This window comes from Dioscorea cayenensis, chromosome 1 (assembly GCF_009730915.1).
Source record: "Dioscorea cayenensis subsp. rotundata cultivar TDr96_F1 chromosome 1, TDr96_F1_v2_PseudoChromosome.rev07_lg8_w22 25.fasta, whole genome shotgun sequence".
NCBI classification, from domain to species: Eukaryota; Viridiplantae; Streptophyta; class Magnoliopsida; order Dioscoreales; family Dioscoreaceae; genus Dioscorea; species Dioscorea cayenensis.
The window spans coordinates 24911150-24925360 of NC_052471.1; the positions used below are offsets into that span (position 1 = coordinate 24911150).

At 34.2% G+C, this 14211-nt stretch overlaps 1 protein-coding gene across 1 annotated transcript; it reads left to right on the forward strand.

Moving 5' to 3' along the window:
• Positions 1-1118: 1118 nt before the first annotated feature.
• On the forward strand, positions 1119-5141 carry LOC120265091 (acyl-CoA-binding domain-containing protein 1-like). The gene is made up of 6 exons (XM_039273007.1): positions 1119-1698; positions 2340-2445; positions 2550-2659; positions 4047-4138; positions 4359-4456; positions 4618-5141. The coding sequence occupies exons 1-6, from the start codon at positions 1277-1279 to the stop codon at positions 4783-4785; spliced, it is 996 nt and encodes a 331-aa protein (XP_039128941.1). The 5' UTR covers positions 1119-1276; the 3' UTR covers positions 4786-5141.
• Positions 5142-14211: the final 9070 nt, after the last annotated feature.

The following is a 14211-nucleotide window of genomic DNA, read 5'->3' on the forward strand; positions in this document are numbered from 1 at the left end:
GTTCATTCAATTCTTATAAGCCTATAAATACCCTCCTCACTAGTATATTTTTGGATATATAGAAAAGAAGAAAAGAAGAAATAAAGGTCCCGTTTGGATGACTGAATCGGGGAATGAAAAAGCTTTTAGAGAGGGATGTGAATGAAAACTTTGTTTGGTTGAGAGAGTAATTCATTGGGAATGAGAAAAGTAGATAAGTAAATTATTGGAAATGAAAAAAATAACAAAGGAAGATAATGTGTAATTACATTTGTGCCCTTAATATAAACAAATAATACTAAATAATATAGTGAGTTTTTGTTTTATAATAAATAATTTTTATTTATAACAATATATTGTATTATTCATGTTAATTACTATACTTAACTAATTAAATTAATCAATTTTTTTAGTTATAAAATATTTAATTATGTTTAAATATTTAATTAGTTTCTCACTTTATGATTTAATTATTATAATTAATGGTTAATTAATAAATTTTCTTTAAATATAAATATTTTAAATATCATTTATTAATTTTAATATTTAAATTAAATATTGAAATAACATATCTTCATTTAATAATTATTGGAATTAATTATTCTAATTACTAATTAAATTAATATTTTTTTATACAAATAACTTGGATTAGGGTAAAATAGAAATTTTCCGTGAAAAAATGCCCATTACCCCCAAATATTTATTTATTTAATATAAAATTATTATCTAATTATTATAAATTAATTGTTTTAATATTAATATTATATATATATACATTGGGAGAGGGTAAAATGGACATTTCATGTCCATTACCCTCCCTCTCATTCATTAGCCCCAAAATTGGGAGGAATGATGATCACCTTCCATGAGGTGATATCATCAAAGAATCCAATGCACACCCAAATATGGGTGTGCATTGGGATTAATAATCATCCCTCTCTAGAGGGGGATGTTTACCTCCATCCAAATATATTGTAAGAGAAAAAAAAAAGAAGAAATAAATTATTAAAGTGTTTGGTAAATATTTTGGTTTTATATTCTTATTATTTTTTTTTTATATTTACAAAATATTTTCAACAATATATATATATATAAATAAGAGAGAAGTATACATAATAAATGATTAATCTTCATATTTCTCTTGCATAATAAAATGAGCGGCTATCTTCATCATTTTCCTCTCCATCTCCATCGGCGTCGATGAAATGAACCGTCTTTTCTAGGGTTTTCTAGGGTTTCCATTTTCCATTCATCACCGAGTGACTCGAATTATCCACCGCTCCCTCTCCGCATCTTCATGGAAGATTGGCAGGAGCTCGGCCAGGCCGTCTTGATCGGCCTCATCTTCGCTTTCCTCGTCGCCAAGCTCATCTCCACCATCGTCTCCTTTCGCGGAAATCACCTCCGCATCACCCGTGAAGATGATATCCAAGAAGAAGCGGATGCTTCGGGGGATGGCGATTCTGGGGTGGTTAAAGAGGATGTTGGGGTTTCAGAGGATGAGAGTGATGAGGGCTGGGAGGGGATTGAGAGCACCGAGCTCGATGAGGCATTCAGTGCGGCCACCGCGTTTGTGGCTGCGACGGCTGCTGATCGGATGGCCCCTAAGGTGTCCAGCGATTTGCAGCTGGAGCTATATGGGCTTTATAAGATCGCCACTGAGGGGCCTTGCACTACCCCCCAGCCTTCGGCGTTCAAGGCTACTGCTCGAGCCAAGTGGTATGGCTTTGTGATTTACTATTTAAGTTTTTATCTCTTGATACTGTTTACTGAATCTGTTTGGCTGTGTCTTAATAGATTTGAAAATTGAGTTCTGATAGAATTGAGAAGAGTAGGATTTTTATAGATTAGACTTGTTAGTGAGAAAAATTTTATGTCTTTCTTTTCTTGTTTTTTTACTTACAGTAACTTTTTAGAAGGACTTGGATAGTGTTGAAAAAGCTAAAATTTCTCATATATGTGAAAAACAGTTGGTGTAATTTGATGCACACCGTATTCTTCTCCAAATAATTTTTTTTTCTGTACTGTTATGCACCTGTTGCAATGATGAAAATGCGCTATGTTTTTGCATTATTGACTGCATGCTAATGTGTTCAGAATGAGTGCATATATTCGGATAGTGTTTGACTGGGTGTAATGGTATTTTAGTGGGAATCAGATGGGGATGAATTAGGCCTTCAATGGAACTATGAGAACTACAAGAAAAGGCTTTTATATGTATATATATATAAATTGTAGGCAAAGCCATAGACTGAATTTTAGTGTTTGTTCTGTATATAATCTATTCTTTGTAATTTATCTATTGTTATTTCTAAGCAATATAATGAAAGAAAATCCCAATCCTTGGTGACATGTGCAAGGAATGCATGGCAGAAATTGGGTGCTATGCCTCCTGAAGAAGCTATGCAAAAATACATTATGATTGTGACTGAGCTATACCCCAATTGGGCTGGAGATTCTAATATTGTGAGTTAATGTTTGACTTATGTTTGAATTTCTTATGTTTCCCATTAATCATTATCTTGTCAAATATTTGTCGGGGCTCCGATCTAAGTTCTCAATTGTGCTAGAAAGATAAAGATGAAAGCACGCCTGTTTCTGTTTCAAAATCTTCTGATAAATCAAGCATGGGCCCAGTTTTTAGCAGTTTTGTTCATGAGGAAGAGTCAGATGATGCTTTGTAAGTGCTCAGTTGAGTAACTTATTTATTTAGAACCATTTTAATTATCTGATGACATTTGCAATATGTATATTTCTGGTTTCTTTCTTCTCTTTAATTAGGCGTAATGGTTACTTTTCTATTGCTATGCTTTTGCTTACTATTCCTGCCTGCTGAGACTTAAAATTTTGTCCTTTGTTCTTGTTGATGTCTTTCATACTTGTTTGATAGTCATGCATATGCCAGTCATCCTTGAAGTATCAGGGGTTTGAATATTATCCTGTAGATCTTTAATATTTTTCTTGTTTAGCTTGTTTTGTATGATTGCTATTCATGTAAATGTGTTCAGTACATAGTTTACATTGTTTTTTCTATCATCAAATATCAATTTCCTTTTCATCACTTCTTTATATTATTAAAAGAAAATAAGCCATTTATAAGGTAAAGGGCACTGGTTTTAATAAATTTGGCAAATAATCATGACTGTTTCGTAAATATATTACAGGTTTCCCAACAAGATTGTTTTATGTTGTCTTCTAACTTAGAAACATCGCACAATTGCAAAATCTATTATCTTTTCGATCCATGTTCTTCATTGTCATTTTGCATTTGTTCATTAAAAACTCAACTATGGACCTTTAATTCTCCATCTTTCATTGAACATGGGCATTATGGTTTTTCTAATCTTTATCATCAATAGTTTGTCGATTTTCGATGTCATGCCCACACTGTGATGGTCCAAGATTACATATAGTTGGTTACGTAGTCTGACCAACAAAACATGGGAGCAGCTTTTGTGTTTTTCTTCCCTCTTTTCAGTTCTATCAGAGTTGAATATCTATAACTTTATAAAGTACATTATATGAAGATAGAACTTTTGCGCTGGATGCATCATTGATTTACTTCTATCTATTGCTTTAGGCGATGTTTGTTGCTCTGTAGCCTCCCTTGACATGCACAGTATAGCTGCTGCTTTAGCTTTATGCATCATTGAACATATTCTCTGTAGAGAGGGCATCTGATTTTGGCAAGTACGTTTTAAAACTTTAATAAATGAAATAGGGGCCACATAATGCATACTGTCATCTGGTGTTCCGCTGCCAGTTACCTTTGGAATTTACTCAGGAGGACCAATGCATTAGTTTCTTCAATATGTGTCTAACTGCCTTAATTAAACTATTTAGCTATCCTTTAGCTACATTTATTCAGTCACTTGTGTTAATTACCATTTGTTTTGTTTAAAATGCAGTTTTTACTTATTTTTCACAGGCACGGTTATCCACTATAAACCTATGTTAATATTGCCATTTATTTTATTGAAATGCAGCTTTTACTTAATTTTAACTGGCATGCTTATCCAATATAAGCGCATTTTATTAAGGCCCGCCCTTTTGCTTATTATTTGCAGAAAGTTAGAGCCCATACATGTTTCTGCTAGAGAAGGGAAAACTCAAGAGTTGCTCTCCTATATTGAGAATGGAATTTCAGTTAATATGAGAGGTTTGTCATCTTGTTAGTTAAAGAATTTCTTGTATAATACCATGCATGCCAGTGCCCTTTGTTGCTGTGCCATCACCTGTCTGACTGGAATGAATTGGCATTGACAACTTACTGGGAGAAAGGGGAAAAAGTGCTCTTTTGAAGTTTGCTATTATTAACCATTTTTTAAAACATATGCTGATCACAACAATATCCTCATGGATTTGCTGGCATTTTTTAGACAGTGAAGGCAGGACACCTTTACATTGGGCTGTTGATCGTGGCCATTTTGATGCTGTGGAGACTCTTATTTGCAAAAATGCTGATGTAAATGCGAAGGTAAGCAATAGATTATATCTTCTGGCATCCCACATTTGCATTCCCAATCTCTTTTGCTGCCAGCAGTGTGTATCCTCATTTCCTTTTGTTTCCTTTTGTTTTCACTTTGATACTTTACATCTCAATTGTTTCTGCTGGTCTTGTGATTAATTTCCTTCCAGGATGATGAAGGTCAGACTCCCCTTCATTACGCCGTTGTTTGCGAGAGAGAAGCCATTGCCGAATTACTTGTCAAACACAAGGCGGACATAAACATCAGAGACCTGGATGATAACTCTCCCAGGGACATCTGCAGTTTTCCATGGCCTTTCATGAACCTGCCAATTTGACCACTCTGCAATACTGCTACAGTAAGAAACACGCAACTTCAACTCAGGCCCAGGGGGTTTTAGTTTGTGCTTTTAGTTGTTTTATATGATGCATTGAGTGCTGTACCCAAATAAAAGTGAAAGTTCGAGCATGGAAAGTAATGCCTGTAGTAAAACCTTCACTAAGTTAGCTGCATCTACTAACCCCAACTTCTCAAAGGGCGGGCACAGCCGCCTAATTCTTCTTACCCACCTGTTAAAATGGTGATGGGATCTGACTCATCTCTAGTACATCAGGTTCTTGTTGTTAATTTATTTTATGTTACTTGTCAGAAAAATTCCTTTGGGTCTAATTTGATGGACTGAATTGCTTGTTATATTTCTGATAGAAGGCTAGAATATATTTTACATCCATGAAAACGGCATAGGTGATTGTGTTGGGTTTGAATTGTTTTTTATTTCCCTTAATGATGCTCTTCTATGTATGATTTTTTGTGTTGAGCATGACTTGAATTTAAGGAGCCCTCAGACTGCGTTGAATGTGTTAGATGTACTACATATATTATTATGATTTGATACATCCCAAAAGCTTAAACTAATTGGAGGATAGGCTCAAGTTTATGTATTTAAATATATAGTCACCAAATTACGTGCATGTTGTACTATTAGTTACTCTAGCAGAATGAACCCATGATATTAACGTTCGCGGCTGTGTTTGCGTTAATTTTAAGGTTGGATATATACTCAATAAGTATATTTGTTATACCTAGGAAACCTACTACTATATTAGTAAAATTGAGATCCTTTATTCCTATTGATCATAGAAAGGTCAGAATTGCCAAATTGATTATTGGTAGCCGAAAGGGAATCCATGCCTTCATTCCCTACTTGCTTTGGTTTCATCCATTTCTAACTTGTTTATTGTTTCCCTAACAACATGCATTATGGAGACAAAGGTGAAATGCTTGTTTTTAGGGGTTCATAACTTACCATTGAAATTTAGGTTGCTATTATTTAGGTGCATGAATCTTAAGGATGATATATATGGCATTGGTGGTGCGTTTGGATGATGGAATAAGAATGAGGGGGTAATAAAGAGAGTGAGAATGGGGGTAATGGGGAGGGGATAGGAATGAAAACTGCGTTTGGTTAGGATAGTTATACATTATGCATTGAGAATGTAAAAAGTAAATCGAAAATATTTGAGATAATTACTTTTATATTATTCTAGTAAAATTTATATATATATATATATGTTCAATGATTTACAAATGTTTTCAATTACTAATATTTTCATTAATTAAGTTAGTTAATTATTTTATTAATATAATTAATATTTTAAATTAAATAAATTTTTCATTTTTAAATATATATATTCAAAGACCCCACCCAAAGAGAATATCACACACTCTCCAAAAAAACACAAATGGAAATATTATTTTTTTAAAGAGAAGCATAGACACCAGTTCATTTCAAGCACTTACATACTATTAAAAGAAACAAAATAGATAAGAACAAATACTCCAAGTGTTCACAGCAACCTACCCGTTGTTTTATCAGAGAAAATAAAGCATGCTTACCCTCTTCACTCTTAACTATTTTGACTGACCCAAAATTCAAAATTATTCAACTTAAATTCAAACCAAACTAACAAGGCTTGAGTCCATCTTTAGCTACTCTTCAATTCAGACTTGAGTTGCTAGCTTCTCCAGCCTTCATATATAATAATAAATTAATGTTAATATTTATTTAAATTATTTAAAATATTATTATTTATTTTAATATTAGGATTAGCAATTAAATTGAATAAAATCTTTTATTATAAAAAAAATAAATATGATAAATATTTTAAATATTATTGCTCATTTTAATTATTATAATAATTATTTAAATTACTTATTTTTATTTATTCAAAGATAAAAAATATAATTTGCTTTAATTATTAGGATTAAATATCTAAATTAAATAATTTATAATTTATGTTAATTAATTTAATGTTTAAATATAGAGAAAAGGGTAAAATAGATATTTGACACTCATTCTTTCTTTTTTTTTTCTCCATTTCTCCTAAAATGGAGGGAATGGTGATTACCCTCCAAAGGGTAATGAAAGAGGGTAATCATTACTCTTATGTGTTACCCAAACACATCAATGGGAATGTGTAATTAATGATTATTCTTAGTAAAGTAAATATTGATATCATCCAAATACCTTAGACGCTCATGAGCTTACTCCACATCATCAATGGCCTTGTTGCCCTGGAGCAATTCTGGATATGCCAAAAGTAAGTGTTGGCGTAACACTTGCCACGCATGTGCAGTAGGTTTGATTACTTCTGAAATAAATTAAATTGAAAGTTATACTGTTATCTGGCTATAATGGAAAAACAACAGTATCTTGTCGTTATAAATATTTATTTACTGCAGCAGTGCTAGAAACACGTCATCCAAGGAAGTTCTTAAAAACCAAATCAGAAAGCATTCAATAGTGGCTTTTAGTGGTTGTTAATTTTTTTTTTGGGGGTAGAGGAGCGGGGAGAACCCACTAGAGACCCAGGGATGTGCACAAGCCTTGGTGGAACAAGTGGGGACGGGGTCGCGCTCACGTGGGCACTGAAACCACCCATATACAACCACTATTCACAACTTCCAGAAATGTGCCCTCAGCTGAGAATCGAACTCTCACCACTCGGTGAGAGCTCTATCGGCGACCCGTATACCACACATAATTAATGGTGACAACACATAGGTCGTTGGCTAGTGGTTGTTAAATTTGGTACTAACAATAATTAATGGTGACAACACATAGGAGTTAGCAATATTTTTTTTTATACACCATTTTATAGATTTGAATAGTTAGATAATGTCCCTAGGTTTTAAAAAGCTGACATGCTTTAAAAGTAGTTTATATATATATATATATGCTCATTCCTATTTGAGACAATGGTAAAAATAATTTTTATATGAAATTCAATCAAGAATATATTAATTGGAATACAAATAACAAGCGAGCAATGAAGCAATAATTCACGAAGTACATATCTGTTATACCATAGGTGAATTAAGAATAAAAAATAACAATTAGAAACAATTGTTATAAAATGAAGAATGAAAACAACAAAATAAACAAACAAGAGAGAATAAAGATTGTAAATTTTTTTTATTCACATTTTGTTATATTGTGTATAAACACACAAAGTCTCTATTTATAGCCTAGGCATAATATATTAAAAGTCACATATTAATATTTATGATAAATGGTTTAGGAGTTTTGTGACAGAATGAAAGATTTTAAAACTTTGGAGAGTTTAGAGTTATATGCTAATAGGCATCCATTTTATTATGTTTCATAACACTCCCCTTTAGATGCCTATGATCAAAAGAAATGCCTCGTTAAAATCTTACTAGTAAAAATTCAATGGGATAAAAACTTAGGGAAAGAATAAGAATATATTATCCTTATTATATGTTATAATTGTTGCCTCATAAAAAAACTTATTAGGAAAACCCAATGGGAAAACCAATGGTTAAAGGAAAAAAGTACAACCTATAATATATTAATTCTCCCCCTTGATAATATTAGTTGAGTTTTTTAAGTCGACGAACTCTAATATTACGGACTATCTTTAAAAATATTGCAGTAGGAAGTGCTTTGGTAAATAAATATGCTACTTTATTACTTGAATGGACTTATTGATTATTAATATCACCATTCCTTGTGAAAATCATGAGTGAAAAAGAATTTTGGTGAAATATGCTTTGTTTAATCCCCTTTAATATATTGATTTTTTAGTTGGGCGATGTATTCAACATTATCTTCATATAGGGCTGTTAGGGTTATTTTTTCAGAAGACAAACTACAACTCCCTTGAATGTGTTGAGTTATGATCGCTTCCCCGCAAGTGTACGGGATCGCCAAGTAATACCTCGTGCAAAGACACGAGAATCATATTCCACGGGGCTAAGGATCTCCTATTACTCTTTCTCGAGCTATTATCTAGCCTAAGATGTTAAGTGATGGATTTACTCTACTAAATACAAATAAAACTAAACACAAGATTTGCTAGCAAATTAGAGAGAACAAGCAATAAGCAAGCAAGAGAATCAATGAAGTGCAAAGGCCTATGGATGTGGATCCCCTTGAGGGGTTATCATGCAACATGGATGATGATTTAAAGATGCAAGGGTAAATTGGACCATGAGATTCCAAGATTAGAACAACCCCAATTTCTCGCGATTGAACCCTAATCCCATACTGAACATAGATAGGAATTTCTTCCAAATCTACATTCCTACGATTGCATTAAGTACAAGGAAATCTCGCTTAGGAATAAACCTACTATTCTTCGAATTAAACCTACATGGAGGGCTACCAAACAACCGATTTCTCGGCGTGATGATACAAGTATCCCCTTCTAATCCATTCATGACCTAATACATGCGAGCAAGTCACATCTACATGCATCATTCATAAAAGAGCTACGGATTTCTCCTTGGTGTAACACTTAGCATGAAAACAATGGATTAGATCTCAAAAAAATACCCAAGCATAGAATTAACAAGTAATCATCCAAAAATACATGATAAAACCCCCCAAGGTTCACCAACACCCGGTGGCCTTGGGGGTCTAGTGTGTCATCATCTCATAACAAAGCATACAATCAAGCAAAACATGAAACAAAGACATAGTATGACACTCCCTAGATGAAATGGTGAAGGATAAGGCGAGAATATGCCGAATGACGCTTCCCCCGCCAAAGATATGCCGAATGACGCTTCCTCTAGCCGCGGTTCTCCTTCCTTCAAGTCGTGATCGATCTCCCCTTTGAATGATGTTGCCTTCTTACCTTGAGAGCCTTGGACCTTGGGCTTGAATGATCTTCTAGCTTTCTTGTCCTTCTTCTCCTCCCCAAGGTCGCCCAAAATCTCCCAAATGATCTCCCAAAAAGTCGGCCAACAAAAAGTCCTTTAATCAGCCCTAAAAGTGAGTATATATACCCCCCGAGGCATACGGGCCGTATAGGGGTCGTATGGGGGTCGTATAGCACTCAGAAACCCTAGATTCGCGTTCCATACAGGTGCATACGGCCTCCATACGGCCCCGTATCATCGGGTAGTATGGAAATCGGACGAACACCAAATCAATCCATTGCTACTAGATACGCCCCCATACTTGGGTAGTATGGGGGTAGTATGAAAATTCTCGTTTTCTTCTCTTTTTGCCAAAATGATATCTTCTTGTTCTCCATGGCTTCCATATGCCCTACAAAGCAAATAATAGACGATTAAAGCGCTAAAGCAGGGCATCAAACCTCACAAAATACATGCAAAGTGCATACGATATATATATGAAAACACCTACATTTAGACACTTATCAAGTTACATATCTTATCCAAAAGCATTATTAGCTTGTTTTATGTCTTGCTAAAATTTTTGCATAATTAGATGATGTCGTTATTATAGTTTGTTTTACATATCACCGTGAAATGGCTTTACTGCCACATGTAAACAAATACCTTATTTGCAACCAGTGATTACGTGGATCAGATAAATACCCTATATCTGCACAACCAATTAAATCTGATTTAGGTAAATTTGGAGGAAATAAACACATATCCATTGTACCTCCAAGGTAGTGATGTATATGCTTTACTCCATTCTAATGCCTTTGTTTGCGAGTATGTCTTCTTAATAAATTAACAACAAATGTTATATCAAGTTTTGTGTGACCAACAAAATATATTAGTACTTAGATTAAACTAAGATATTGTACTCTAGGATCAAGTAGTTTCTCATCATTTTCTTGAGGTCGGAAAGGGTTTTTATTCACATCTAGCAGCCTTACGATTATTGAGACGGATTGTGATTTATCCATATAAAATTGTTTCAGATATTCGTAGTGTAAGCTTCTTGGTGTACAAAAATCCCATTTTTCAAGTGTTCAATTTGTAACCCAAGGAAAAACTTTATTCATTTAAAATCGTTCATCTCAAATTCTTTCTATAAGTAATTTAAGACCTTTTGAAGCTTTTTTTTGAAATTCCAATAATATTTAAGTCGTCAACATAAATTGCAATTATAACAAACTCATTGTTTCTATATCTCTTTATAAAAATATACAGACAAATAAGATTATTTTTATATTATTATTTTAATAAATATTCATTGAGACAGTCATACCATATGCGTCCAGAATGTTTCACTCCATATAGAGACTTGTTTAACTTGATTGAATAATGTTATCGAGAACTTGAGTTGCATGCTTCATGGAGTTATATATATATATATATATATATATATATATATATTTCACTATCAACTGATTTATATAGATAAGCTGTAACAATATTCATCAAATGTAAATTGAGTCCTTCATGTACTGTCAAACTAATTAGGCATCGAAAAGTAGTTACATCCACCACAGGTGAGTATGTTTCATCATAGTAAATGCGAGGCCGTTGCGAAAATCCTTCAGTTACAAGATGTGCCTTATGTCTCGTAATGCCACTTTTCCTATTTTGTTTTCGCACAAATACCTATTTATATCAAATTAGCTTTATAATTTTAGATGTGTGAACTACATGCCAGAAGATCTTTCATTTTCCAAATGAGTTTAATTATGATTCAATTGCATCTTTCCATTTTGGCCTATTATTTCTTTGCCTGCATTTCTCAACCGACTTTGATTCATGATCCTCAATGTTTATCACATTTAGCGATATATTATATACAAAATATTATCAAGATTGATTTCATTTTGGTTCTATTTTATTCCATTTAGAACATAATCTATTGAGATCTTTTTATTTTCACAAATTTCAGGTACTTATGCTTCTTTTGCAATCGGAGGTTGTTCTACTCTTCTAGAGTTATTGTATTCTTGATTTGGCCACTAGATTCTTAATTTTTTTTCGAATAATTTTTATTATTAGAACTGACAAGTCTGCCACGTTTTATGCGTTGTGTAGAATCATTTGTGACATTAATTTATCCTAAAAGGACAACTGATAAGTGCTTGAGTAGACATATTTTTATATATGTTTTACATGCATTGAGCATCGTTTTTACCATAGTTTATGTCTCATATTGTGTATTTGGTGTTCTTTTATGCATATAGGTTGTGAATGCCTTGAAGAGTAAAAAGGAAGCAAAGATGGGCTATAAAGACATAATGTTGGGAGTTCTTGTACAATTCAAGGATCAAGACACGGGAGGAGTTCATAACCGTGGAGATGTATGCCAACTTCCAAGAAGATTCAAGTCAATTCACTAGTTGGAAGGGCACAAAGGCAGCCACATCTTCATGTTCCTTCTCTTTGTGAAGATTGCAATACCTCTCAAAGATACGTCGATGAAGAAAAGTTTTATAGCCTACCAAATGGACGTGTGCCCGGACATGTGGTCTCAAGAGAAGAGTGTTTGGATCACGTTTTGTGAAAAGTACTGTAGCAATTTTACTATAGTAGCTTCAGTGCAGCAGTACTGTAGCAAAATTACTGTTCACGCGCACGCGTGGAAAATCCACACGGGCGCGTGAGGGCACGTGACAGGCGCGATCTAAGGCCTATAAATAGCCGTTTTGCCCTATTTTTTCTCATCTTTTGTGTGGCTCTTGAGGGGTGTGACGACTAGGGTTTGGAGAGTAGGTCTTTGCGGCTTTGGAGGCGCTTCGTCACCAACTTTGATCGATTCCTCCTCTGTCATAGCATCAAGGAAGCCACCGGTGAACATAGCTTCGGAGTGGGTCCTTCAAGACGTCGAAGCTCTCCATCAAGGCCATCAGTTCATATATAAGGGGGTTTATTTCTATGGTTTTAATGTACTTTCATTCATTGATGGTGTGTTTTGTATGTTGCTCCATGGAGAGCAAAAACCCTAGAGGGTATTTGGGCTTGTGAACCCTAGGATTCTCATCTTTTGTGGATTTGCTTAGTGTTTCTATTTAATCTGAGTTTGATTAAGTTTTAATCTTGATTGTCTAATACTTGCTTGCCTTATTGATCTTTTGGTTATTTGGATTGCATGATTTGTTACCTTGGTGAGAGAGAGGTCTCCATTAGGGTTAGAACCTCAAGATTGAAGAGGGTTGAGAGGGTGAGTCATGAGATAGAGAACATCCCCTTTCCCCTCCGATTGGTGTATTCTATCTCCGTTCCCTAAGCTTTATGCAACCATATTTGGTGTGAGGCGTGAGATTGAGAGATTTCTCCGCCGGGACCTTGTAGGGGGTTAGGATCCTTCGTCGGGAATTAGGGTTGGATCAATCTTTAGGAATTGGATACACCTCTTGGAATCCCTAGAGTGTTTTGCGGTAATATATGGTGTGAGGTGTTGAGATTGAGCGATTTCTCCACTGGGACCTCGTAGGGGACTAGTATCGGTGATCGGGAGGCCGGATCCGATTATATTTGGATTTCCACGACTTAACTTACTCTTCATAGAAACACTTTGCTCATTCGGTACCCAATACCTGAATCCTAGGGGGAGCATTGCCCGAATACCCCACTTTTACTGATTGAGATCTCCATCCATTTTATCCTTGCATATTCGTCTCCGGTATTCATTTCTTCGCACATTAGATCACCACACCTTTCCATTTATCATTAGGCTAGAAAGCAGAGAAGAAGTTAGTACTAGTAGCCATGTTCCCTGTGGATTCGACTACCCACTCACCGGGGTAATTATTACTTCGACACCCGTGCACTTGCGGTTTACACGCATATTCGGACATGTCAACAACAATTTTTATTGGAGCATTAACAATTAGTATATGTGATTTAGTCATTTTCTTTAGGTAGTAAATGCATCTAGCAATTGTTTAGCTAAACTTTTTAAATGAATTACCTTTTGAACCTTTAGTTCATCTTGTTTAGTATGAGGATCAAGATAAGATAATGATAATTCATTCTAACTAATCTATTTTACCAAATGTTTATTTTCCCTCCTAATGTTAGGAAAATTGATTCATTAAAATAATAATCAGCACATTGAGCTATGAATAAATCTCATGTTAATGGTTCTATATATTTTATTATAGATGGAGGCTCAAACCCATCATAAATTCCTAACATCCTTTGAGGGCCCCATCTTAATGCGTTGTGGTGGAGGAATTGGAAATGTTAGGTTTTTGACTAAAAACTAATTGTAAATCACAGTATTTATAATAATTTGTTGGCCTGATACAAATTAAAACTACTACATTCAAAATAGTATGCCCCTAACAAGAAATTGGAAGTTTTAATTTCATAAGTAATGACCTTATAATTAATTGCAAACACTTGATAAATGATTCCACAAGACTATTCTGTGTATGAACATGAGCTACAGGACGTTCAACATTAATTCCAATAGAGATACAATAGTCATTAAAAGTTTGAGATATTGTTATAGACAGTCTGATACTATAGTATTTTCAACCCAACACTGTAATTTTTATCCGGCACAGTA

Bases quoted from the DNA above. Each gene is read 5' to 3' on its own strand.
- LOC120265091 (XM_039273007.1), top strand. From the start codon at position 1,277: ATGGAAGATTGGCAGGAGCTCGGCCAGGCCGTCTTGATCGGCCTCATC. The intron at 1,699-2,339 runs GTATGGCTTTGT...GACATGTGCAAG, and splicing joins GCTACTGCTCGAGCCAAGTG to GAATGCATGGCAGAAATTGG. The intron at 4,139-4,358 runs GTTTGTCATCTT...GGCATTTTTTAG, and splicing joins AATTTCAGTTAATATGAGAG to ACAGTGAAGGCAGGACACCT.